The sequence below is a fragment of the Rhinolophus hipposideros genome (assembly GCF_964194185.1).
Source record: "Rhinolophus hipposideros genome assembly, chromosome: 18".
Classification (NCBI taxonomy): Eukaryota; Metazoa; Chordata; class Mammalia; order Chiroptera; family Rhinolophidae; genus Rhinolophus; species Rhinolophus hipposideros.
The window spans coordinates 8,160,449-8,185,497 of NC_138064.1; the positions used below are offsets into that span (position 1 = coordinate 8,160,449).

Below are 25,049 nucleotides of genomic sequence, written 5' to 3' on the forward strand. Positions count from 1 at the left end.
CGCGTCTTTTCCTGCGAGCCTGGTCGCCGAGGAGCGAGCACCCCCAGCGGCGCACAGGGTCTGTGAAGTGCAGCGCCCGCGGACGCCAGGAGCGTTTCCTAGCAACGCGGGAGCGGCAACGTCACGGCGGCGGGTTCCAAACACGGCTGTCCAGCGTAGGGCTGCCGTGTGTACCTTCCAGCACCCGCGGGCTGGAGGGAGCGCTGTGCACAGCCCTGTCTGCACGTCTCCTTCGGTCCTTACCCGCCTTAACCCGCGCGGGGTCGCGAAGAGCAACCTCCGCCCGCGATCTCGTCTCCGAGGCCCGGGCCAGAGGCTAGAGGTGGCCTGCCCGGCTCTCGGCCCCCGCGCCCGCGGAGCCCACCGCCCGCGGCCTCGGCGGGACGATGCTGGAGTCCATTCGCGTGACGGGTGAGTGCCGGGAAGAGCCGGCCTATGGGCTGGCGGGGGCCACCGTGTCTGCCCGGCTGCTTGTGGCCGGTGCGGGGCGGTGGGGGTCCCGGCGGCCCCGAGGTGGAGGTAACGGTCGGTGGGGGCTCCGCGCTCGTTCCGGGTCCCTGAGCTGTGCGGGGCGCGCGGGGGCTGCTCGGGGAAAATGTGCGGGGGGGGGAGAGAGAACGGTCCCTTGTCTTTTGTCACTTACTGTCGGTAGGAACGTGCTGTGGGGTCTAGTGAAGTAAATTACAGCAGATCACTGGCCTTTCAAATGTACGGTCTAACACGTATTGGTAAATTCTATTTTAAAGCATATCAGGTATGTGTTATAATTAGGCATTATAATGTACTGGGATCTAGTTTTCTAGACTGTTCAGAAAAATCAGAGCTAACCCAAAGAACACATCTTTCTATCAGTATTTATACTACTTATTTATCTGTACGTTTTTTTCTTAAGTCAGTGAGAACGTTTTGAGTTGATACTATTAATAGGTCACTTTAGACTACGTTCTATACCAAGCATAAAAAATTGGTGTTCAGACCCCAGGTCAGAAAGTTTACTCGCCTTTATTATTAAAAAAAACCCAAAAACCATGGATATTAACCATTTACAAATTATCTTACATAATATTAGAATAATTTCCTAGGCCATATTCCCGGCATTTGATTCCGTGTAACATCTCTGCAAGACAGGGTTGGTGGTAGTCCAGTATCATGACTAAGAACAACGAAGAACAACAGAGTAAAAGGAAATGGCTAATTCTAAAACTAGTGTCAAAATCAATCCAGAATTTTTTTACTTTAAGGCATTGCGATACCTAATAGACCATTTTTCTGTCCATTTTAAATTGTAAAACTAAATTCCTTTCCAAGGAAAATATTTATGGTCTTAATTTTATGCTATTTTATTTCATGTTCCCTGTTATGAAATATGGAGCTGATTTCTGCAATGATGACATTGCTGTGTTCTATCTCATTGTTATTTATGTTGACAGGAGCATAGACAGAGGATCTAAGATCTAAGGGACAACTTAAATGGGCATTAGATTTTTCAGAATGTGATTTGATGTAGATGCTATTCTTCATCTTAAAATACAATGAAAATGTCGGAAGTTACTTAAAAATAGGTACCATACCTTCTTTTGGCTTTGGAGGTTTCTCAGCCTTGGGACTATTAACATTGAAAAAATAGGTAATTCTAGGGGTCTGTCCTGTTCATTGTAGTTTAGCATCATCCATGGCCTCTATCCACTAGATGCCAGTAGCAACACCCTCCTTACCCCTGGTTGTGACAACCAGAAATATCTCCAGACATTGTCATGTGTCCCCTGGAGGGCAAAATTATACTACATTTGAGAACCACTGCCTTACATAGTTGGAGTCTGTCAAAGTGAAGGTTATTAGATAACGATTTAGAAGTAAAATCAATTAAAATAATATCCCCAAAGCATAACAATCATCATAGAGAATATGATTATGACAGTATTAGAAACTGGGTATTCCGACCAACTAGTCATCAGTACAAAGTAGATGCCCTGGTTTTTGATATGCAGAGTTGAAAGTTTGAAGAGAGATACTTTACAAAACGGTAGACACCGTACTCTTGCCTCAACTCCCATCCCATCGTTTAAGGGCAATACACGTATCAGTCTAGCTCTGCAAGTTGAACACCTTGAGATAGATCATTTGGCAATGCATTTCTATAGTTCATTAAAAATTCAAACAGCCATTTGATACAATTCAAGCCTCAAATTTACTATATCTTTAAAAATAATTGACCAGGTCATTTTTCAAAATAGTTTCTCCATTTCTTTTATATAGTACTTGATTAGTTAAAATGATAGTTCAATTACCCTATGCCCAATATTTAATTGCCATATATGAAAGCCCAATTTGGATGGCCAGAAACTTTGTGAAGAGAACTTAGCTGAAAACATGCCACTCTTTTCCCTTGCTCTCCTGCTGATATCTAAGCAGCTGTGTTCTTCTGGTTAGCAGAAGAACTTGGTTATTCGTGGTAAAGAGTACTTGTGGAAACGTGTTGTTTGTTTGTTTTTGTTTTTTTATCCCCCAGTTTAAAAAAAACTATAAATATAAAGCAAACTGGTTGTTTTTTATGTTAGGACTGAAGCAATTAAGTATTTCTGAAATCATTTCCTATATAATATCTTACTCACTTTTGACTTATTAGTCATGATTGAATGTAATCTAAATATAACATCCCGGTGGAACTGCTGATTGGAGGAGTAAATTAAAATAAGAAAGATGTGTATGCTATATATACTGTTTGAAATGAAATCAAATCAGAAAAGTTTTCTGTGCCTTCTCATAGCTTTCTAAAGAAGATAGTTTGTTATACTAAAGCCATTAAAACGTTGGTTCTGAATATAGATTTAATTACTTAATGTTAAATTTACTTTGGAAATCCAACTTTAATGATTCTAAATATTTCCCATTTATATTATTCCATGGAGCATTTCTATAGGAGCTAAATATAATATTAAATATAACAATGACACTGATCGTTAACACACACTGCCTACTACAAGCCAGCACTGTTCTTAGCACTTAACATATATTAACTTTTTTGTTCCTCGCACCAATACTGTGACACGTGTAGTTTATTATCCCATTTTACAGATAAGGAAACAACAGCACCAAGAAGTTCAGTAACTTGGCCAAGATCACAGCTACTGATAAATAGCCAAGATTTGAATTGGAGAGGCTCCATTCCCCAGCCCATGTTCTCAACTACTAGGAAAGTCACAACACTGTTACAATGACTATATGCTGAGTCAAGCCACAAAATTCAACAGGAAGGTCTCATTTAACATCAGCGGTACATTACCTGATTGTTTACTCAAGGTGTTGTTTTTTAAAGTTTTTTTTTTTTTTTTAATCACAGGCAAGTCTGTAAATTTTTGCATGGAAAGATCATATTTTACTTGGCTATAAAATTGTTGTTTTCAAAATAGAAAAGAAGATACATAGCTCATTCATTGAGTAGCAAAATGCTGTCAGAAGCCATATAAGATTATGTAAATTTATGATTTCCTACTGCCCATATTTTGTATGTGCTATCAGAAGTGATTAATGAGTCATCTGGAAATGAAGCTCCTTTGTAACAAAAGTGAATATTGAGAAACACTGGAGATAGAAGTCTTCTTAAGACCAGCATTTGGCCTTGTAGGATGAATACACTTAGGCAAATAGCTACGGTTTGTCCTACAGCAGAAGTGAGCACCTACCATTAAAACTTGTCTTCCACATCACTAATTGTTTCTTTTCCTTTTTTTTTTTTTATGCCATCCTGGTATGATTTTTTTTCGCCTCAACCTTCGAGCATTCAAATCCTGTATCCCTTTTCTCCTCTCAGATATTCTCTTCCCTGGGCTACTGCTTTGGCCATCTTTTCATAAGCAGGGCAGTGAGTGAGCAAAAACAAACAGACGTCTGCCATAATGGACCTTATAATTTCAGTGTTGGGGAAGGCCATCGTTCAAACAAATGTAAAACTGCAACCATGACAATTGCTTTAAAGAACCTTCCAGAGAAGATTTCCTGAACAAGTGATATTTGAACTGAAGGATGAGTAAAAATTAATCTAATAGAGAAGAAAGGGAAGGGCTGTCCAAACAGGGAACAGGGTGTAAAGAGTTGTGTCTGGAGAGTGCTGAGTGTGAGGGATTGACGAAAGTAAGCTAGAGTGGACTAATTCAGGGGGAACGTCGTGTGAGCCGGGGCCAGAGAGGCAGAGTGACCTGATCACAACTGACCTCATATGGCATGGTCAGGGGTTTTGGCTTTCATCCTAAATGGAAAGCCATGGGGAAATTTTTCCTGGCACGTTCACTGCTGTATTAGATGATGTTTAGTGCTGTTTCTTTTACCACAGCCATCATTATAGGATACCCTGCATATTTCTAACTAAAAAATAATAATAATAATAACAACAGTTTCCGACCAAACACAACAGTGTCACATTATAAAGAATCATTGTTACTTACAGGGTAACACTGCAGGACTCCTAACTGGGACTGTTAGGAATTTTAGGAATCCTGGAAGTATAACAGTGGTCAATTTCGAGCTCTTTTTTTTTTTTTTTTTTTTAATTTATAGTTGAGAAACTATATTAGGTTCTGTTGAATTTAGCGATGATATAATGAATAGCTTCTCTGTTATAATGCAGACAGTTGGGCAATAAATAACGTTTTCAAAGATACTGATTTTTTTATAGACCATTTAAAAAACTAAGGTATAAGTTACATTCAGTAAAGTACACAAGTCTTAAATGTGTAGCCTGATGAATTTGTACTTATGTAACCACTGCCCAGAACAGGATACAGACCATTTCTGGAAGCCGATACCGTGGTATCTCTTCCTAGGTATAACCCCTCCCTCAATTGTAACTGCTGTGCTGACTTCTAATACCATAAACTAATTTTGCCGTTTTTGATCTACATATAAACGGAATTATACAGTATGTACTCTTTTGATCAGACTTCCTACGTTCAATATTGTCTGTGAGATCATCTGTGTTGTTGCTTGCAACCTCGGTTTGCTCTTTTTCATTGCAATATACTATTCTACTGTATGAATACATCACGATTTAGTCACCCTTTCTACTTTTGGTAGAGATTATATCATTTGAGTTTTAGGTGATGATGGACTACTTGATAAAAGTGTTTATCTTAGTCGGGGATTATTTTGCTTCGTTTTGCCTTTCCTTCTGTTTGTAATCTAGCAACCTATTGTTTTGTGGTATAAAATTATCCCAGCTTCTCAGATTTCATAAGTATTAGTGAACCATATAAAATCACCATCCTGTGGGTCAAAATTGGTTGAATGGTATTTTCCACCAGGCTTTGTTTCTGGTGATCTAATCTTCCTTTCGGGGACCTCATAATTACCGTGAAACCTCACCTATTCAAACTTGTGAAACACTGAGAGTTTAGTGAGCAGTGTTCCCCTCTCTCCCCATTCCTTTAGACAAGGAACATGAGGTACTGATGAGTTTAGTGATTAGGGTAATATTACAGAGAGGTGATTGAAAGAGCTGGGACTGGAAGCCAGGAATCCTGGTATCCTTTTCTCCTGTTCTAGATACAAACGAAGCTTTCATTGTGTTGGTAATTTCAGTATATTCACCTACTTGTGAACATATTGAGTATCAATTTTAATGGAATATTTCCCTTTTTTCTTCAGTATGGGTAATCAGATTGGAGTGAATGATTTCTTTGATCAACACATTATTTTCATTTACTCCAATGTTCTAGTGAAGCAGATTGCTGATGGCTAAAAATGTCACATTATATAGTGACTTAATATGAGAAGGAATTATTTTTTTAGTTACCTTATTATTTTTCTGAGGGGAAAATGAGTTATACTTACTCCAAAGAAGCCTGTTTATGTTTAACAAAAAGTTTTAATTTTTCAGTAAAAAGGAGTTAGGAGAATAGGATATTCTTCAACGAAGCCTTCTTATTGGGCTTTTATTATTTCTTATTATTTCTTGTTATTCTCTTTACAATTTTTTATACTATATAAAAAGTGTTATTTTACTATTAAAAGCCATATTTTTAACAATAGATTTAAAATTACAAAAACTATTTTAGATTCTCTAACACTTTTAATACAACGGAAATAAAAGTAGTGCGACTGTGAGAAATTAATTTATATCCGTCTTGTATGAATGTTTGTAGGACCATCTGCCCTGCTTTTAGGAGCTTCATGGGATACCAACATTTGGCAGGATCGGCATTTATTAAATAAGTATGCCATTGGCACTCCCCAAACTTGACTCATCAGCAGATGGAGCTTAAAAAGGACTGAGGCTAAACCTCTCAGGTGGATAATTCACCAGTCAACTGAAATGCTGCAATTCCCGGGGGGCAGTGGGGTTCTGTCATACACACCCTGTCAGTTCTCTCCCAGCCCCCATTCCTCCTGGAGTGTTTTGGCCGATGGTTTAGGACTTACTTTAAGTATGCTGAAGTGTATAGGTTGTTTGAGATGGGACAAAATAATGAATTTAGAGGTCACTGATACTTTATGACAAAAGAACTCTATGAGGTCAGCTCTTTGTTCATAGAATTATGGAGTCTTAGGAACCAAAGAAAGCCTTTTTACATTGACTGTTCATTTGTTTAAAAATCAACACAAAATAAATGTCATAAACTACCAAAATTAGGAATTCCCCAGAGTAGTTTTATTCATTGATTTTGATGTAACTTTCCCCCTTTTTATTATGAAGGCCAAGTGAGAAAACCTGATTACCTCCTTTTACCTCCCTGGCTGTGCCTAGTCCTTACCTGACTTTTCTAGGTTTGTGATACCCTTCTTCTTATCTCAGTTCTGCTCTTTCCCTTTTAGTGTCCATTTCAAGTCTTACTTTCGCTCTCACCTCTTGTCTCCTAAGCTTGTGGTGTCTTTTTAGGGAAACTGACATTGTTTGGGGCACGTGGGCTGCAGTCTGTGTTCTGGCGTTCCTTAGCTTATGTTTGCCCGGCCTGCCCAGTTTTGACTATCAGTTGGCAACACTTAGGTCTGAAACCCCTGAGAAACTGGGACCTACTAGCCTTAGATGAAAGTTTTGTCTGTTCTGTTTATTTTTGGCTGGTCTTTAACATTTATTGAATGGCCTCTTTGTGTAATCAACCTTCAGTATGACCCGGTGCAGTCTAGCTCCTACCTCTCAACTTGTAGATGGAGTAGACATTTTATTTAGCCCCTGCAGATTCATACTTTTATGTTATCTTCGAGACATTGGAATATAAATTTCACACGTTGGCCTACAAAATGTTAAAAAAGGACTTTTACGTATCTTACGTATTTGGATTATTATCCACTTTTGACCTGGCACTGGTTCTTGACCCTACATGCTATGACTTCTGGGCTTTAAAAACTTAGATTTAGAGCAGGGTTTCTCTACCTTGGCATGGTTTCAGGATGGATATTTTTGTCATAGGATGCTGTCCTCTGCAATGAAGGATGGTTAGCATCATCCCTGGCCTCGACCCACAAGATGCCAGTAGCACATCTGCTTAGTGGTGACACCAAAATGTCTCCAGACTTTATTAAATGTCCCTGGGGGATGGGAGGAAAGTTGCCTCCCATCTCTGGTTGAGAACCACTGGTTTAGGGTCTTCCCTATTATATTTCCACTTGTGAGGTTATCTCCTCATAGAAATATAAAATGGGCCCAGAACTACTAATACCTGTTTACCTACGATGGTTGGAGAATGTTTAAGGTCATGCCATTCATTCATTCATTCATTCATTTCTTCAGTGTACATTTATTGAATGTCTACCAGATATCATGCTAAATGTTGGAAAGAAAGAGATGAATAAAAAAAACATGGTCCTGGTATCTAGCTTAGTACTTAAGTTATTCAAATTACCATGTCTTACTGGGGTGCTGTGTTCTGTAGAGAGGAAGGCAAGGCGCAGTGCTGTGCGTGTAGCTGACTTAATAGTGAATGTCTGTTGGTAACTGAATGAATGACTGTACATAATTGAATGAGCACGGGACTCTGATCAGACACACCGCGTTCAAATCACAATTTGCTGTTTACTACTTGCTTGTCATATAATCTTGAGTAAATTACTTAGCATGTACAGTTTTGTTGGAATCCCAAACTCATATAAATGTGTCCAGGGATAGTGCCTGCTATTATTGTTGGTATTACTCATCACTACTTATATAGAAAGGGTCCCTGAATGTCTAACTTTGAATGAGTGAATGACAGATGTATGTAGATAGACAGTTTTTAAAACATTGAAATAAAATGAATTGTCTCTTTCTTGGCAAGGCAGGCAGCTATCCAAGTCAGCTAGCACTGACCTGGCCTCAGTAGTGGGAGCCAAAGGTTGAGGGCTACAGGTCTTGTCCATGAGACTCGGAAAAGAGAACAGCTCATTGAAGATCATAATATGTCACATTTGCAGAAAGGATTTGGAAAAGATTTATGAGCAGATTTGGTCAGGACTTGGGCTGGAATCTAGTTCAGATAAACAGGATTTAAGGCAAATACAAACACTGTCAGTTTAGAATTGAATCTGAAAGTTCTTAAGGGTCTACCTGAAATCTCCCCATCTGTTTGTCTTCACATTGCTCTCTTCCTTCTCTGAAGTCTAGGTTATTGTTTATATCTTTTGTTTTTCACATTAAAACGTATTACTACCATGTATTATTATTCTTAGGACCCCCTTGCCTTCAGAGCCAGATTAGAAGCTTGTTGAAAGCAGGAACAATGTATTTATACAGATGTTTCTCAGAGCCATGTGTCTAATTAGTAATATTCCATCTATTTGTGTCATGAAAGGATGCAAATCAACAGTTTTAAAGCAGTGCATGAGCAACAGTATATCAAGTGATTCTTATCTATTTCAGGCAAAGCTGACCTCTCCTTAATTTGCCATTTGATATACTGATGTCTATGTTAACAGTCATTATATTTTCTTTCATATTTGGCAAGGAAAAAACTTGATTTTATTTAATCTTAACCTCTGGCCTAGAATTAAGAAAATCAACCAGTTAATACTGAGCGGCATTACTAAAACATGCTTGACCATACACTTATCGTTTGTTTAATCTTAAAAGTGGTTTTTGAGATCAATAAGGCAGTGTTATCCTTGTCTTACTGATGGCTACCTTTATACAAACTGTTAGATTTCATGGTTGTATTGGCTTTGAAAGTGCCTTGGATTTTACTTTGATATTGGTAGTAGTACTGAAAACTGAATCCTTTCTATGCAATCCACATTCTTTGGTAGAGCTGAGTATCCAGATTATTTATGTGTATTATCTCACATCTGTATTAAACTTTGATCATATAAATGGTGTGAAGCTGTGGATTTTTATAATTTAGCATATATACACTATATATAGCAGTGACACTGTTTAGCATGATCAAAGTTTAGTAACCTATCCTTTTAATTCTTAAAATGTCGTTTCTAAAGTTTGTTGCAAATTATAAAGTTTACAGAACCTTCAGAATACTTTTCATATAACAAGCACTGTTTGCTTCATCCAGTATCTCTGTTATTTCTTTTCTTTTGATTTTGTTTATTAACACAGAAAAGCTTCACTGGCCTGAGCAAGAACTGGCTAAGAAGTCTATTCTAAATGCAGAAGAGTCACTGATCATTGACAGCAAAAGAAGCATTTCACATTTATCCCCGGGAATACTAAAGGACATTTTCACAACTGGAACCAGTAGTTACAATGTCCTCCTACAGAGCAAAGAGGAGAAAAAGCATCATTCACAAAAGCAGTCTTCCTCCTACTCCAAAAGATGTAGAAAGCCCAGCAAAGCTCCTAGCTCTTCTCGTAGCAAAGACCTTCGCAAGATGAAAAGCCCAGTGCCGGTGACGAGCAGTGGCACTTGGTACTGCCTAGAGAGGCAGCCTGCTGTTTTTGTCACTAGTTCAGTATCAAATCCTGTGAAGTTTACACATGATATCTCTGTTACAGGGAACAGCATAGCACTGCCACCCAAACCCAAATCCAAGGTCAAGCGACGCCATTTCTCCACTCTTCCAAAGCCAAAGCTAGAGCCACAGCCTCAGCTGTCTAGAAGTTTTGAAAAAGGAGATGACTTTTCTGGAAAGAGATTTTGTATACTGACTGCTATAAAGCCCACCAACTTGGAGAAAGAAAAACTGAGATTCTTCAAGTCTGACTATGCCTACAATCCTCAATTTGAATATGCCAATCCTTCTCTGCCAGGGGTGTTAGCCAGGCACAGCAACGCATCTGACCGATTTCTTAAGCAGGTAAAGTGCTGCTTCGATAGTGGCATTTCATTTTTATGTGCTAAAACATTTATAAGATTTTATAAAAAGAAAAAAAAAAAAGACTTGAAAACTATGCCAATTATTTATATGTTATAGTTAACTCCTACCCAGCATATTTATGTACGTGACCAGGAATTTCCAGGTAAGTGGCATAGCCTTTATGTAACCTACTTTGCAATAATCAAAATCTATAAAGAATCTATTGTATGGACTTTGTGGCAGAAAGACATCAGATTATGAGAAAGGCTTCAGATTCCGGTTCCAAGCTTTCATTTGGGAGTTACAAATTTATGGCCCATTCGCCAGCCCACAGACACATGTAATCCACACTGTTCTCTGTTTGATTCCGAACACCTTGGATGGAGCGTGCAGTCTCTCGTCCTTGTTGTATTAGACTCCCACAGGCGTCTTGGGGACCTAGGCTTGCTACTTGCTCATGAACTTTTTAGAACTTTGCAAAAATTGTTAATCATCGTCAAATATTTAGGCACTCATTTAAAGAAGAAAATAACGGAATTTTCAAAATCATCTTCCTGGTTAGCAAATCATGATGTGAATGACAGGAGTCACACTGTCCAGATTTCAATTTAGACACAGCACACAGTTTTGTGTGTTACAGGGCTTAGTAAACTTGAAAATCCACTTAAGTATTTGGGGAGAAATGGGCTGGTGTTTACCCGCAGGGCATAATGCTGAGATCATCAAGGCAGACCACATTTGGTTCAGTGAACTTCGTACAGGGTTTTATCGGGTTCAACTTGGCTTTGTCCGTGACTGGACATTCGTTGGTAGACTGGGCCACACGGCATGGTTCCACTTGCCTGTGGTGTGTGCCCTATTTCAGCATTTTTGCTACAATATAATTCTTTGGACTTGTGGCCAGCAGCTTTTGTTATTATAAATGACATGGAATCTGAGCAATCTTTAGAAGCCATTATGTGAAGCTTACTTCAAGATTAAAATAATTTTAATATTGCTATTTATTTTCCTTTGTTAGAAGAAACCTCTTCTACTTCATCTCTGTTTTTTAACGGGCAATCGCTTTTTATTTAAATGTGCTAAGATTGTACTAAACATTAATTTCAAAAATCAGCTATTGTTTTCATTCCTATTTTGACAGTCATTTTGTGATTCTTTTGTGTGTGTGTGTGGAAATTGCAATTGATTAAAAGGGGCTTTCACTCATTTGAAATTTATGAAATTATAAAAACGCTATTTGCTCGCTTCCCCTCCTCCCTTAGTGCTGAAAGAGATGGCTGAGATTTACTCTCACCAGCCTTTAATTTGGAGTTCTACACCGAGCCCCGCCACTTGGGAAAGACAGCTCCCACCATTGGATGAAACCGAATGTTGTCTCATTTCTCTGGGAGCCAATTAGGAAGTATCAGGAGCCCCACAGGTTGAGAACTGACACTGCTTGGCCTGTGGCTCTACGGTCTTTATTTTAACCCAATTCCAGCTTGAGGAGATAAAACCTATATTCGGGTTGCTTGAGACTTCTAAATAGCACAGCAGTCTTAACAGGCTTGTATTTCAAATGCCACCATTGGGGAGGATGTTCTCAACAAATGGCAAATACTACACTGTTCAAAGCACTTGAATCAAATAAAGGAGCTTCATCAGCCCAAGACCTCCATACAATATGCTTAAATTCCTGTTCGGCATCTCTGTGCACTACGACAGGATGCTATGCCTCCCCTCCCAAGCTGTGAAGCCAAAGCAGCAGCTTCAGAGCCTGTCTCAGGATTCAGAAACGTGCTGCGTCATGGCGCCAGGATGGCCAAGTCGCTCCTTGGCCTGTAGCTCCACTCGAGGCCTTGCCAGCCGCAGTCACCGTCTCTGAGTTGCAAGGTGTCAGTGCTTCTGAGGCCGGAGATCTGTATTGTTGCTGGAGAGTGACTGCCGTCCTCTTCAGCGCACAGATTGGCAGAACAGTGCGAAACTTCCAGGCAGAGATGAGTCTACCACAGAGAAGCCAGGCAGCGTCAGGCTCTGGGCGTTCCCAGGTGGTTGCCCATCAATGGCAAGAAGTTTCAGTTTTTCTGGTCCAGGCGTTAGGTTCCTCAGGAGGCCCTCAGGCACTCGAGTGGTTCGTGGCATCTGGCACGGGCTTCAGGGCTTGACCGTAACTCCAGCTGGGGCCACTGACCCCTGCTCAGCCCCTCGCTCGCAGCTGTGTGGCCCTCAGCTTCCCCCACCTTGGGTATGTTTAAACTTGACAGAAATTGAAAACATCTGTTTTCTGTGGCTGTGGACCTCTGAGGAGAAGGGATCTGGGATAAGAGAATGGCGAAGGCTGTGGGGGGTCCCATGGCAAAGGATCATCGTTGGTGGTACTCGAGTGGTACCCTGGCAGCCCGGCACGTTCTGCCCTCCTTCCCGGTGGTTGACCGTTCCCAGGAAACCTAGATACCAAATCCTGTGGCCTTATACCCAGCACGTTGCTGAACAAGATTGGAAGGGAGAGATGAGAAGAGTCTTCAGGTTGGGAATGGGAGTCATTGAACGATTTTCAGTATTTCTAACAGTCACATGGAAATGACATATTTACATGAAAAAGCCACTGGACAGCTTAGTGACTGGTGTTCAGCCTCTGGCTGCAATCCTAGCGCAGTGCAGATCCTGGCTAGCTCATGCTACCTAGAAGTTCTGATTGGTAGAGCAATATTTAATAACATTGGGCAAATAAGTCAACTTTTGTTTGGCTAGATAAGATAAAGGTTGAATTATTTTCTTATTTGTTAATAAAACTGGAGCAATGGGGATCACTAGCAGTTGGTAAATGGGGAGCTTTTGTGCGAGAGAAGGAAGGCGTTGGGGTGTTGGGTAGAGACTCTGGGCTGAGGCTGCCTCCTGGCAAAAGGCGTTTTAACAGAGCACGCCTGAGACTGCTCTCCTTACAAAGGCCTGCTTACAAGAGGAACCCCAGCCTGGCATCGATCGGGAGCTTGACTGGCAAATAGGTTCCTACCCTAAAATGAAACTTTCCCTAAATGATAAGAGTAGCTCGCTTTGCCTAACTGGTGCCAACAGTATGTTTTCTGTTGAGTACCTTTTTCTTTTGGGAGTCTGGACTTTTAGAACACTGTCAGTTTGAGATTCCTCATCAGTCACAAGGTCTGGTTTCTTGTAGCTTCGTAAAGGGCCTTATGCTGCCCAATTCCTGGTGGTGCCCTTGACAATAAGCCTGGGACCTATATTGATACAGTGGGATTATTATTGACCATTATTGGCACCACAATAGTCTGCTAACACTCTATTGTTGTACAGTGTTTGTATAGAAGGTCAGGTAAATTAAGTGTACGCTAAGTTAGTAGAAATTTTGCATTGAGGGTAGCTGAGGAAGTGTGAACGAAACAAAGCCGACTTGTTTTCCATATTCTTGTATTTGTTATGAGACTGTCGACACTGTCTTTTTCCCAGGACCCTTGCTGCTCTGTTACTCCATTAAAATTGCTTTAAAATTTAAGGACAAAGTTATACGAACCCCATTGATATGTGACAGATTACAATCAGCTTTGACCCAGGGCTTAGTATTTGCTCGTTACTCTACACCTATCATCTTTAGGCCACCACATGAGGTATACTTCTAGTGGCATTATCAGTTGAGAAAATTGATCTAGAGAACTGAAGTAACCTTCCTGAGGTCACTCTATATATAGTAGGTTCCAGAACCAGGAGACTGAGGTCACTATATGTATAGTAGGTCACAGAGCAGGAGTCAACCCCAGACTCTCGACTGTCTCCCATGTAGTGGTATGGTAGCAACCTGGCTCTGAGTTTCCATGATGTAAATATAAATATTTCCACCATAACCACTTTCAAGCAATGTAACATCACCTGGCTTGCAAATTAATAAAAATTCAGTCAGCTCTCACAATCCAGTATGATGAGGCTCTAGCATATGACTGTTTCACAGCATTGTTTTAACTTGGCTTTGCTAACCCGAATGCCACCCCACCCCCCCGTACCCAAAGGGCACTAGCACAAACGTTCCTCTTACTTTGCTAACAAGGTTCATGCCTGTGGCAGAAGTTGATGATAGGGTCTCAGAAGATTCTTTTTCTTTTTCTTTTTTTGCTATTTATAATACACCTATGAAACAGCGGTTATTAGGTCCTGTTTCTCGGAAGCTTTAAGACAAGCGTCTTTACCTTCTCCCTTTGATGGCACCTCTCCACCTCATCTTTCAGTCGCAGCCTCAATCTTCCAACTCCTAGGACAGTGTTGATTAGTGCCGGAGGAAAAGCAGCAAGGTCGAAGCCAGGCTTCTTGTCTATCAACGGATAAATGTTTGAAAAAAGCAAAAACAGGGCTCCCCAGAAAGGCACGCCACACCAGGGGCTGATTTCTCTCCTCGTGCCCCTGAGTCTGCCAGGGAACAAATCCCTTTCATTACAGCTCCCACGATGTGTGCCTTTTCTGTTTACCCGTCCTCACCATCGCATGCCACTTGTTTCCTTTCATTTCACGTGGAGTATACACAATCCAGAATTGAGAAGAGGGTTAAAATAAAATTACATATCTTCAAATGAAACAAAATAATTGAAAATAGCTTTCAAAAATTCCTTCTATGTTAAAGTAGTATATCCAGTGTTATCCTATTCCTAAGACTTTATATTTTTCAAAATAATTGTTATTTGCAAATCTATTCAGTTTTTAGTTACCCATATTAATGGAAGGAAGCATTTATATGGATTAGCTAAAATGGGAAGATGATCCCCTGCTCCCTCCTCCCTATCGAAGAGTTGTCATCAGGGCAGCCACCTTGCTTTCCTGCTGTGACAATGCCACTGTCAGCCACGAGTCATTCACTAGGGTCAGTAATAAGTAGTAAATGGCAGTGATAGAAAAAGCCACAAATAGTGGCATGAAAAGGAGACTGTAGAAGGAAGTGATGTTTAAAATCAAACAGCTAAGTGAAAATAAACCGCTGAATAGATTTATAAAGAAGACTCAGTGGCTTTGCAAGGGGGTTACTTCTCGCTGCTGGAGGTATTTGTGTGACTGTTGCTGCAGTGTCCCATCTGTTTGTGGCTACAGCACGTTAAATGCAAGCGTAATGGTCTGACTGAGTAATCCGAACTGTTATATACTTAACTGACTACCAGGAAGCAGCAGCCACTGTTGAAAAATTTACTCAATATTTGGAATTTTGCTTATCATTCTGAGAATCTCAAAGTACCAAAATGTGTATTTGCGTGTATATGTGTGTCTCGTGCTTACTGAGGAAGCATTTTCAAAAGGTTCTGAGGAATACTACATGAGAAAGAGAGCCTATACATTGGACAACACAAAATGTTATATTCATCCCTGAGATTCACCCACATAGCATCATAATAAAGGCTTCGAAGAGTCTTGTTTAACTTCGTTTAATCCAGTATTTTCCAAACACATTTGGCCCATATAAAATGATAATCTTTTAAAAATCATATCTTTTGAACTACTTTTCCATAAGACACAGTTTAGAAAACACTGGCCTAAAGAAAAGGACTGTGTGATCTCCTAGGGGTTAGTCAGTCATTTTTGGGGAGGGGAAAGTTCTAGGTGTTAGAGTTTACTAAAAGGCGGAGGAATGAAGGGAAGTTTGGGATTGGGTGGAAGTCAAACCAATTGCCTTAAATTCTAAAGTTAAACCCCAGCATTCTTCTGCTAAAACTTAAATACTGTACACAGTTATATGGGAACTAGATTACAAAATACATTCACAATCTCTCTCTCTCCCCCCCCCTTTTCCTCCCTCCCTTTCCCACTCTCCACTTTCCTCCCTCCCTACCTCCCTCCTCTCTCCTCTCCTCTTTGTGTCTTATCTAATTTCGTCCTCACTAACAACCCTGTGAGGTAAGTAGGACATAGATTTTCATCTTCATTTTGTCAGTGAAGAAACTAAACCTGGGAAAGGTAAATGACATAGCTAAGATCTCACAGTTAGTAAATGGCAGGGCACTAACGTAAAACCAGACCTTCTGACTTGTAGTCTTTCCAGTGTCACCTCACTTCCTGTCATATCAGTGTCCCTATCGTATGTAGTTTTTCCATTGAGTGAAAGCTCCAGTTGAGAAGGGGGATAGTTTTTAGCACATGACTGTTGCAGTGGCTCATAATTGATGGTCAGATCTCCAAATGGCTAAACAGTAAACAGGTAAGCGAAAAGCAGATCATCCAACAGAATGTTGAGATTTTTCAGAAAGTTTGTTTTATCATCCAAGACAATGCTGAATGTTTTATATAGATTTTTCATTTTCTGGACTAGTGATTTAAATGTGTGAGTGCTATTTGATTGCTATTCCTTTTTTTTTTAAAGTAACAGCTTTAGTAAGATATAATTTACATGCCACATAGTTCACACATCTAAAGTATAAAGTTCAGTGATTTTCAACATATTTAGAATTATGCAGCCGTCTCCACTATCAAATTCAAGGACATTTCATCACCTCCAAAAAGAAACTCTATTCCCATTAGAAATGACTTCCCATTTCCCACCTGTCTCCTAGCCCTAGGCAAACCACCAATCTACTACTTCTGTGGATTTGCCTCTTCTGGACATTTGAGGTACATGCAATCCAACAATATGTGGTCCTTGGTAACTAGTAGCTTCTTTTACTTAGTGTAATGTTTTCAAGATTCATCCATGTCGTAGCATATTCCACGTATGTATAATTACATTTTATTTATCCACTCATCAGTGGATAGACATTTGTTTTTCCAGTTTTGGGCTATTTTAAATAATGCTGTGAACCTGTGTGTACAAATTTTTGGTGGACATTTGTTGCAGTGATCTTGGGTATACACCTAGTTCATGTGGTAGTTGGTTATATGGTGGTAGATATTTTAGCAGTGGGTCGTATGGGAAATCTGTGTTTAACCTTTTGAGGGAGACTGTTTCCAAAGTGACTGCACTATTTTACATTCCCACCAGCGATGTGTAAGGGTTCCGTTTTTCCCACATCCTCCTCAACTCTTGTTTTGTTTTTGTAGCCATTCTAGTGGTGTGAAGTGGTATTTTATTGTGGTTTTGATGTGCATTTCCCTGATGACTGATGATACCGAGCATCTTTTTATGTGCTTGTTGGCCATTTGTGTGTCTTCTTTAGAGAACTGTCTATTCAGATCTTTTGCCCATTTTAAATTTTTTAAATTGGGTTATTTGGGTTATTGAGTTGTACGTGTTCTTTATATATTCTAAATATGTCTCTTATCACATATAAGATTTGCTAATATTTGTGGGGAGCGGGCTGTTAACATGGGGGCAAACCCTCTTATGAATGACCTTGCAAACTACAAGGCCCCTGTCAGCCTACAGCCTGCTCTCCACAAATATTTTTTCCTATTCTGTGGTTGTCTTTTCACTTTCTTGATGGTGTCCTTTGAAGTACAGAATTTTAAATTTTGATGAAGTCCAGCATACCTATTTTGTTATCGTTTGTATTTTTGGTGTCATATTTAAGAAATCATTGCCTAATTAAAGGTCATGAAGATTTATGCCTATACCTTTTTCTAAGAGTTTTATAGCTTTAGCTCTTATATTCAGGTCTTTGATCCATTTTTGAGTTAATTTTTGTATATGAGGTAAGGGGTTCATCTTTATTCTTTTATATGTGGCTATCCAATTGTCTCAGCACCATTTGTTGAAAAGAATTTGATTGCTTTTCTTGTTTTAATAGAGGAGAATAAGTGGTTTAAGATCATGGGATGGCACAGCTGTGACATTAAGAAGAATGTTGCTGTTCTGTTTTGTGCCTCATTATAAATGACATCCAGATCAGGAGAGAGGACCATTTCCTTCATGCAGAACAGTTGTTCATTTTGCATTTATTTCCTCTTTGCTCTCAGTTTGAGCTCTCTGAAAATCAGTTTGTTTTGATGCCTGTAAGATATACAAAGCTTTAAAATATTATCCAATGATAAAAAGGGAGGATTCAGAAATGATTGATTTGTGAGCAGAGATAATGTATTGATTCATAATTTAGCAAAAAATATAAGGCTTTCTGGCCCAATATTTTAAAAAAGTCAAAGTATGTTTGGTGGCCTGTTTCAACCCATTTTTAGGAAGAAATATTATCCCACCTGATACTGTTTTTGTGAAACTCAAGAGTAGATTCCATGACACGTTTTCTAACATGCGGATGGAGGAGTTGGCCAAGTAATAAGATAGATGCAAAGGAAAGGTACAAAGTCAGGTACATGCGGACGAGGGGACCGAGACCTGGACCATAAGGACAGCTGTGCACGAATTAAGTTTTTCCCAGGAGTTTAAACACTGATTAATGAAACTATGTAATGCCTCATCACTTACTATTTCTATTTGCTATCTTGGAGTTGGAAGGAAGCAGAGAATATACTTGGTGTCCGTGACCAAATCGGGGCTGGATTCCCACGTGGGGAGGGAAGTGGCCGCTCGCTCCAGGACAGACCCCAGGAACGTGAGGCACGCCGGCTCTTCTCCTACCAGCAACCTGCTTTGCCCAAAAAAAATCTACTACAGAACATATTTGTTTGACTTTTTAAGGGTTTTCAAGTTGTTTTCATGTGTTCCCTTTTCAAAAAGACTACAAATCTGGAGAAGGGATATGTGGGACCAGCTGGCAGGTGGGAGAAGGTACCTAGACGGTGACTAGAAAGGCCTGGGGATTCCTCAGTAGAGGGCGCGTTCACATTCTGCTTCTCCCGTTGTGGAAACTTAGAGAGGTACGGAGAAGAGGAGTGCCTTAAGCCTCCCCCCACATTAAGCACTGTTAACATTTGGTGTGTTTCCCTTGTTCCACGCCTAGTGGTGTTAATCATTGAGGTTACTGTACTTTTGTTTACATTGATATGTTTTCTCATGTTGTTGAAAACGGGTCGCATTATTTCATTTAATGGGTCTCCAGTAAGTTGAGTAAGTTCCATCTCTAGGCTATTTCCGTTGGGCATTATAATTTCGTAGAACTAGTTTGGCTAGAAGTCCACTCTAGGACGCTTCTGGCCTGGGGTCTGCCGGCAGGAGGCAAGGCAGTGAGTGGTGCAGGGGCCACCTTCTAGGATAGGCCTGCCCCAGCATTGGAGGCCAGGGAGGAGAGTCACAGCTGCGCAGCTCCTTGGGAATTCTGTGTTCTTGTCTCCTAGACCTCAGTGTACTGGAGGGAAAGAGATCCAGACAACGGGGAGGGAGAAGGAGGCGTCAAATCATGGATTAGCCTTCCTTTCCCAGGGAGGGTTCCTTGGGCCTCAGGCCAGGCCTGACCTACAGGAGGGGAGAGAGCTTTACATTGGGTGTGTGATTCAAGTTTTAAATGGGATGTAAAAATGCTTTGAAAGTTATTGGGAAGTTAAAGAAACTGGTTGAGATATTCACAGATAAGAGAGGGATATTCTGGATGGCAAGTTGAAAGCAGTGATTAGAGAAAAATGATTAAGTTGCTGCTTGTTTGAATACCCCACCAAGTAATACTGGGAGATGTGGTTTTCTGATTAAGTTAAATGATGATATTAATGGGGAAGAGAGATTTGACACGGAATTTATTGCCTGTATCAGTATTACCTATGTGGAGGTGTGTGAAAGCTGGCTTCTCCAAGCGGTGTAACTGCTGATTCTCTGAACTGTAGGGGGAATGGATGAACTCTCTTTTCTCCTTAAAAATAGTAACTTTGGGGGAGTGAGGGAAATGGGGAGATGTGGGTCAGAGTACCAACTTTCAGTTATGATCTGAATAAGTGTGGTGATCTCAGGTACAGGCTGATGCTTATAGTTAATAATACTGTATTTTAATAGTGAAATTTGCTAAGATCTTAGAAGTTCTCACCACACACACACACACACACACACACACACACACACACAATGGTAACTGTGTGGTGACAGATGGGTTAATTAACTTGACTAAGGTAATCACTTCACAATGTATACATATATTAAATCATCGCATTGTACACCTTAAAAAGACACATCACATTATTCAACCTAAATATATACAATTTTTATGTCAATCATACTTCAGTAAAACTGGGGAAAAATAATGGCGTTTTCCATTTGATTACAACACTACTGTATGCACATTGTAAAGAATATTAAAATTTCTGAAAAGTAGAAACGATGTCAGCCATCACCCCTTCTAAAACATGAGCCTCAGCCTTTGAGTATGTCTTTGAACTTTTTAAAATTGCTTATTACCTCCCCCGTTTTCCAAAATTGAGAGAGCATACTCATTTTTTGAGACTATTTTGTGGCCTGCAGTTAAGAGGTCGCGTAAGGAAGCAAAAGTAGCTGTAACACAAAAATATTCACTGATGAAGTGATCACGGAACGTTTCATGATTTCACTCCTGTTCAGAACAAACCTCCCCAAAATTTGCTACTTTGGCATGGGGATTATTTTGAGCTAACAGCAATCAGGACCCTGTGGGCTCAAGAGAAACTTCTGCCTCCCATCTCTTAACTAGTAGAAGAATTAAAATTAGGAGCCTGCCCATAATGGGGTTATTATCAGAGATAACTTTTTATGACCCCTCTGTGTGGCAGAGCAAACTTCTAATTAGTGAACATCTGCTCTTCTTAGCATGCTGTGAATTACCCTCCTTCCCTCTGAATCCCCAGGACGCCTTACCTCCCTTAGCTCAGGATGCCATCTGTACCTCGGTTTACCTTTCTCTCTCTCATGGATGTGGTGTTCCTGTGTATAGGTAATAAAATGTCTCTTGTTAATCTGTTTCATGGCGATTGAATTATTAGACCAGCCAAAGTAGAGTAAAATGTCTTCCTCCCCTATGCTCTTAAAGCTTGAAGTTTTTGACCCACTCAACCACTGTCTCAGTCTGTATGCTGGGGGCTATTCTAATGTAAAGCAGATGGTTGGAAGTCATTTCTCGAAGTCAGTGAAGGATACTAGAAATAATTGTGATCACTGACAAATCTGTCTTGGTTGGCCCTGTTGAAAACCTGATAAGAAATCAGTAGAGGTGACAACAGGATAGGCATGTCAAAGAAAAATGATTGAACGTGACATAATGTTAAGAGAAGCTTTTGGGGACATTGATGTAACTCTCATGTAGTGTAGCCACCATGATGGTGCCATGTTAGTCAAGATGAAATGAAGGAAGGGATGGCTAATGTATATCTAATTATGTATACTGTATATATAATTTTGATGAAAAATTACACCCCCCCAAAAAAATCCTCACTGTTTTTATTCATTCTTTGATGGATCTAATAATTAGTTCATAGGTAAAAATGTTTCCTAAATGTTGTTAAACGACAAAACGCAAATAAGATGGTGAATAAGAATAACTGGCTTATTACTCATCTGGAAGTAATAAGAGGCTGTTTACTTTCCTTATCTCTGTTTCTTTTCCAGTCCATCAATATTATGGAGCTGACTTTACAGAAATATGGAAGTTATGAGAAATTTGAACAGGCCACTGGTGGGAGCCTGCTATCTAAGACTCGAATCTGGAGTCACGTCAGGAAGTACATGATGAAAGAAGGCTGCATGGGTGAGGTGAGCCAGGCATGAGCTCGAGGGGTCTACTGCTGGCTTTTAACCCTCAGTCAGTGCCACGGGGCTTTTGCTACAGGTTTGGTTTTCCCCACCCAATTTAGCTTATTAAATGAGTCTCCCAGATTTCTCACGAAATAGTCTCATTTTCTGTTGCACTGAATTGTGTTCACTTTCTGCTTTTCTTCTTTTCTTCCTACCATTTCTGTACAGCTTGTGCGATTCTGAGTTGTTTTATGAACATCGTTAAGAAGAGATCCACCCTAGCGGCCCGCCCTCTTACCTGTAGCCAGTTCCTAGTATTCAGTCTCGAAATCAGCATCGGCCCAGCAGTGAACAGGACTCTGGTGCCTGCACCTTTGTTGCATTCGTTTTAGCCAGGGGGCTGTGCTGCACAGACAGCGTGGCCCAGGCATACCTTCATCCTCTGTGTCTTCCTCAGCGTAGTCGGCTCCTTTCCTTTCATTCCACCAAAGGTTCTTGGGTTCCCAGAGGCTCAAACCTGGAGGGGTCAAATATGTGGATGTATTTTTCCTCTTGCTCCTTAGATTGTGGTTCATCTCACGGAGGACCTGCTCTCCCGAGCGTCAATGACAGTCGTAAACGGGTGTCCGACACTGACCATCAATGTCTCTACTGCGCGTGAGCACTGGCTGGAAGGCATGCTGAGGCATGAGATAGGTAGGCCACGCGTTTCCATCGGGTCCCATAATGGCAGAAATTAGCTCCAAAGAAATGTTCTTTTATAAGGGCTCTTTTTTTTTTTTTTAGTAGCATTTGGCAAAAGGTAATGAAGTTGTTTGGTTTCACTTGAATTAAAGCTAAGATTATTAATGTCTCATTTCAAATTAGATTTTTTTTTTTTTTTTTTTTTTTTTTTTAGGGCACTCCATAGCTGTGTTAGGCTCAGAAAGTCCTTTAACCTCTGGGGATTTCAGTTTCCCGACCTTAAACTGAAGGAATTGAATTAAGTGATCTCTGAGATTCTTTTAATATCAAGTCTATGATTCTTCCCTTTAAAAAAATAAGTTGCTATAAAAGTTATACGTCTTCTAATGAGACCCATGAGCCCCCTGAAGGCAGTGTGCTCCTTTGAATTAAAAGGTTTTTAGGGTCAGGTCTTTTCCTACTTTTGATTTGTAGGTACCCATCATTGTGGGGTTTGGGGAAAGAATGAAAATGAGAATGGCATTTCTTGTCCGTATGCCTTTCTTCTCCATAGGCACACATTATTTTCGAGGTATTAACAACCTCCAGCAGCCATGGAACAGTTGGACTGGCCGTAAAAAACATGAGCTGAAGCCAAACAATCCCACAGAGGAAGGACTGGCGAGTATTCACAGTGTCCTGTTTAGAAAAGACCCCTTTTTATGGAGGGCTGCCCTCCTCTACTACACTGTCTATCGAGCGAGCCAAATGTCTTTTTGTGAACTCTTCAGAGATATTGGAAAGTTTGTCAAGGACCCCAATACAAGATGGGATTACTGTGTACGAGCCAAGAGGGGTTGGACTGACACTTCCCAGCCAGGTGAGTAGCCCCTGACTGTAGGTTTGCTGACTTACTGGATAGTTGTCTATTGCTTTGGGTTATATCCTAAACTACCAATCAGAGAATTCACTCACCTATGAAAAAGTAACCCATTGTTACTTGAGGTCGTGCTGGTTTTCCCAAACCACATTTCATTAGCATTATTTTTTCCCACCTCATTTTGAAAAATTTCTAACCTACAGAAATATAGAAATAATGATTGAATGAACACTCCCCTAGTCTTCCTCTAGATTTACATTGTGATCATTTTGCCATGTTGTTCTTTCTCTCTGAGTTTAAAAACAGCTTTACTGAGATATAAATCACATGACATAGAATTCACCCATTTAAAATGTGCATTTCACTGGTTTTTAGTGCAGCCATTCCTACTATCTAATTCTCGAATGTTTCATCACCCCCACAAGAAACCTGTACCCGTAAACAGTCATTCTCCGTTCCCTCTCCCCATGCCCCCTGCTCTAAGTAACCGTTAATTTACTTTTATAAGTTGGCCTGTTTGGGACATTTCGTATAAATGGAATTAGATAACATGCACTCCTTTGTGGCTGGTTTCTTTCACTTAGCATAATTTTTAAAGCCTCATCCATATTGTAGCATGCATCAGTATTTCAGTACACTTTATTGTTGAATGATATTCCATCACATGGGTGTATAGGGCAATACAAAAATGCCTTGGAAAAAAGGATAGGAGTTAGGGAATGTTCATTTAAGTCATTTTGTCCTTCAGATTAATTCAATGTATCAACAGATTTTCTTCTAAAAGTATTTAAAACTCTGTATTTGGAGCTTCGAAATACCTGCCTAAGCCTGTGATCGTTATGTCCCCAGCCCCGCCCACAAAACAGTTTATACCTGTGATGTATGTTTATGGACGTGTGTGCCCGAGAGCCAGGCGCAGGCAAGACAGGAAGCAGCGAAGAGGAAAACATGTCCCGTCTTTCATGTGTACAGCACCACCCCAGGTTGTTTCTGCCATGATTTGTTCAGCTAGGCTCTCAATCCCTTGCTTTCTCTCTTCTCCTTCTGGTACCGCTATGATGCAAATGTTGGTATGCTCGATGTCCCAGACATCTCTTAAACTATCCTTTTTCCCCCCTTGGATTCTTCCTCGTTTTCGCTGTTCTGATTGGGTGTTTTCTGCTACCTTGTCTTCCAAATTAGTGATTCGATCCACTGCTTCATCTATTCTGCTGGTGATTTCCTTCCAGGGCATTCTTCATTCCAGTTATTGTATCATTTCTGACTGGTTTTTTTTTATGGTTTCTATGTCTTTTTATGCTTACTCTCTCTTTGTTGAAGTTCTCACTGAGTTCCTTGAGCATCCTTATAACCATTGTTTTGAACTCTATATTTTGTAGGAAGCTTGCTTCCATTTCGTTTAGTTGTTTTATGTTTCGGTGGAGGGGTTTCTACTGTTCTTTCCTTTGGGACATGTTTCTTTGTTTTCTCATTTTGGCTGCCTCTCTGTGTTTGTTTCTATGTATTAGGATTATCTGCTGTGTCTCACAGTCTTGGCCAGTTGGCCTTATGTAGTAGGTGTCCGGTGGGGCCTCGCAGTGCAGTCTCCCTGGTCACCTGCTCCGGGTGCTCCAGGAGTGTCCCTGGTGCCCTGCTGTTGTAGTTGAGCCTTGATTGTTGTTGGCTCATCAGTCATCCCAGTTTGTTTCAGGTCAGGGGTGTGTCTGCCATTTCCCTTCTCCTCTTAGATCCACCTGCCTATATTTTAGTCCTTGGCACCTGGACACACAGAGTTTTCACACGGGTATTGACACCCATGGAGGTGCTTCGCTGTCAGAC

The 25,049-nt window shown here is 40.4% G+C and overlaps 1 protein-coding gene across 5 annotated transcripts in view; it reads left to right on the top strand.

Moving 5' to 3' along the window:
- The first annotated feature begins 53 nt into the window (after nt 1-53).
- The window catches only part of MATCAP2 (microtubule associated tyrosine carboxypeptidase 2), a 33,576-nt gene continuing 8,580 nt past the window's right edge, over nt 54-25,049 (top strand). For 2 of the 5 annotated variants that reach the window (XM_081079162.1, XM_081079163.1), the window contains exons 1-5: nt 124-411; nt 9,515-10,212; nt 21,563-21,706; nt 22,252-22,384; nt 22,926-23,231. In XM_081079162.1, coding sequence (XP_080935288.1) covers nt 387-411; nt 9,515-10,212; nt 21,563-21,706; nt 22,252-22,384; nt 22,926-23,231 — 1,306 coding nt within the window. In that variant the 5' untranslated portion in view covers nt 124-386. Of the gene's footprint in view, nt 412-9,514; nt 10,213-16,048; nt 16,075-21,562; nt 21,707-22,251; nt 22,385-22,925; nt 23,232-25,049 lie in introns of those variants that run through there. The other 3 variants (XM_081079164.1, XM_081079165.1, XM_081079166.1) reach the window with 3 other exon arrangements.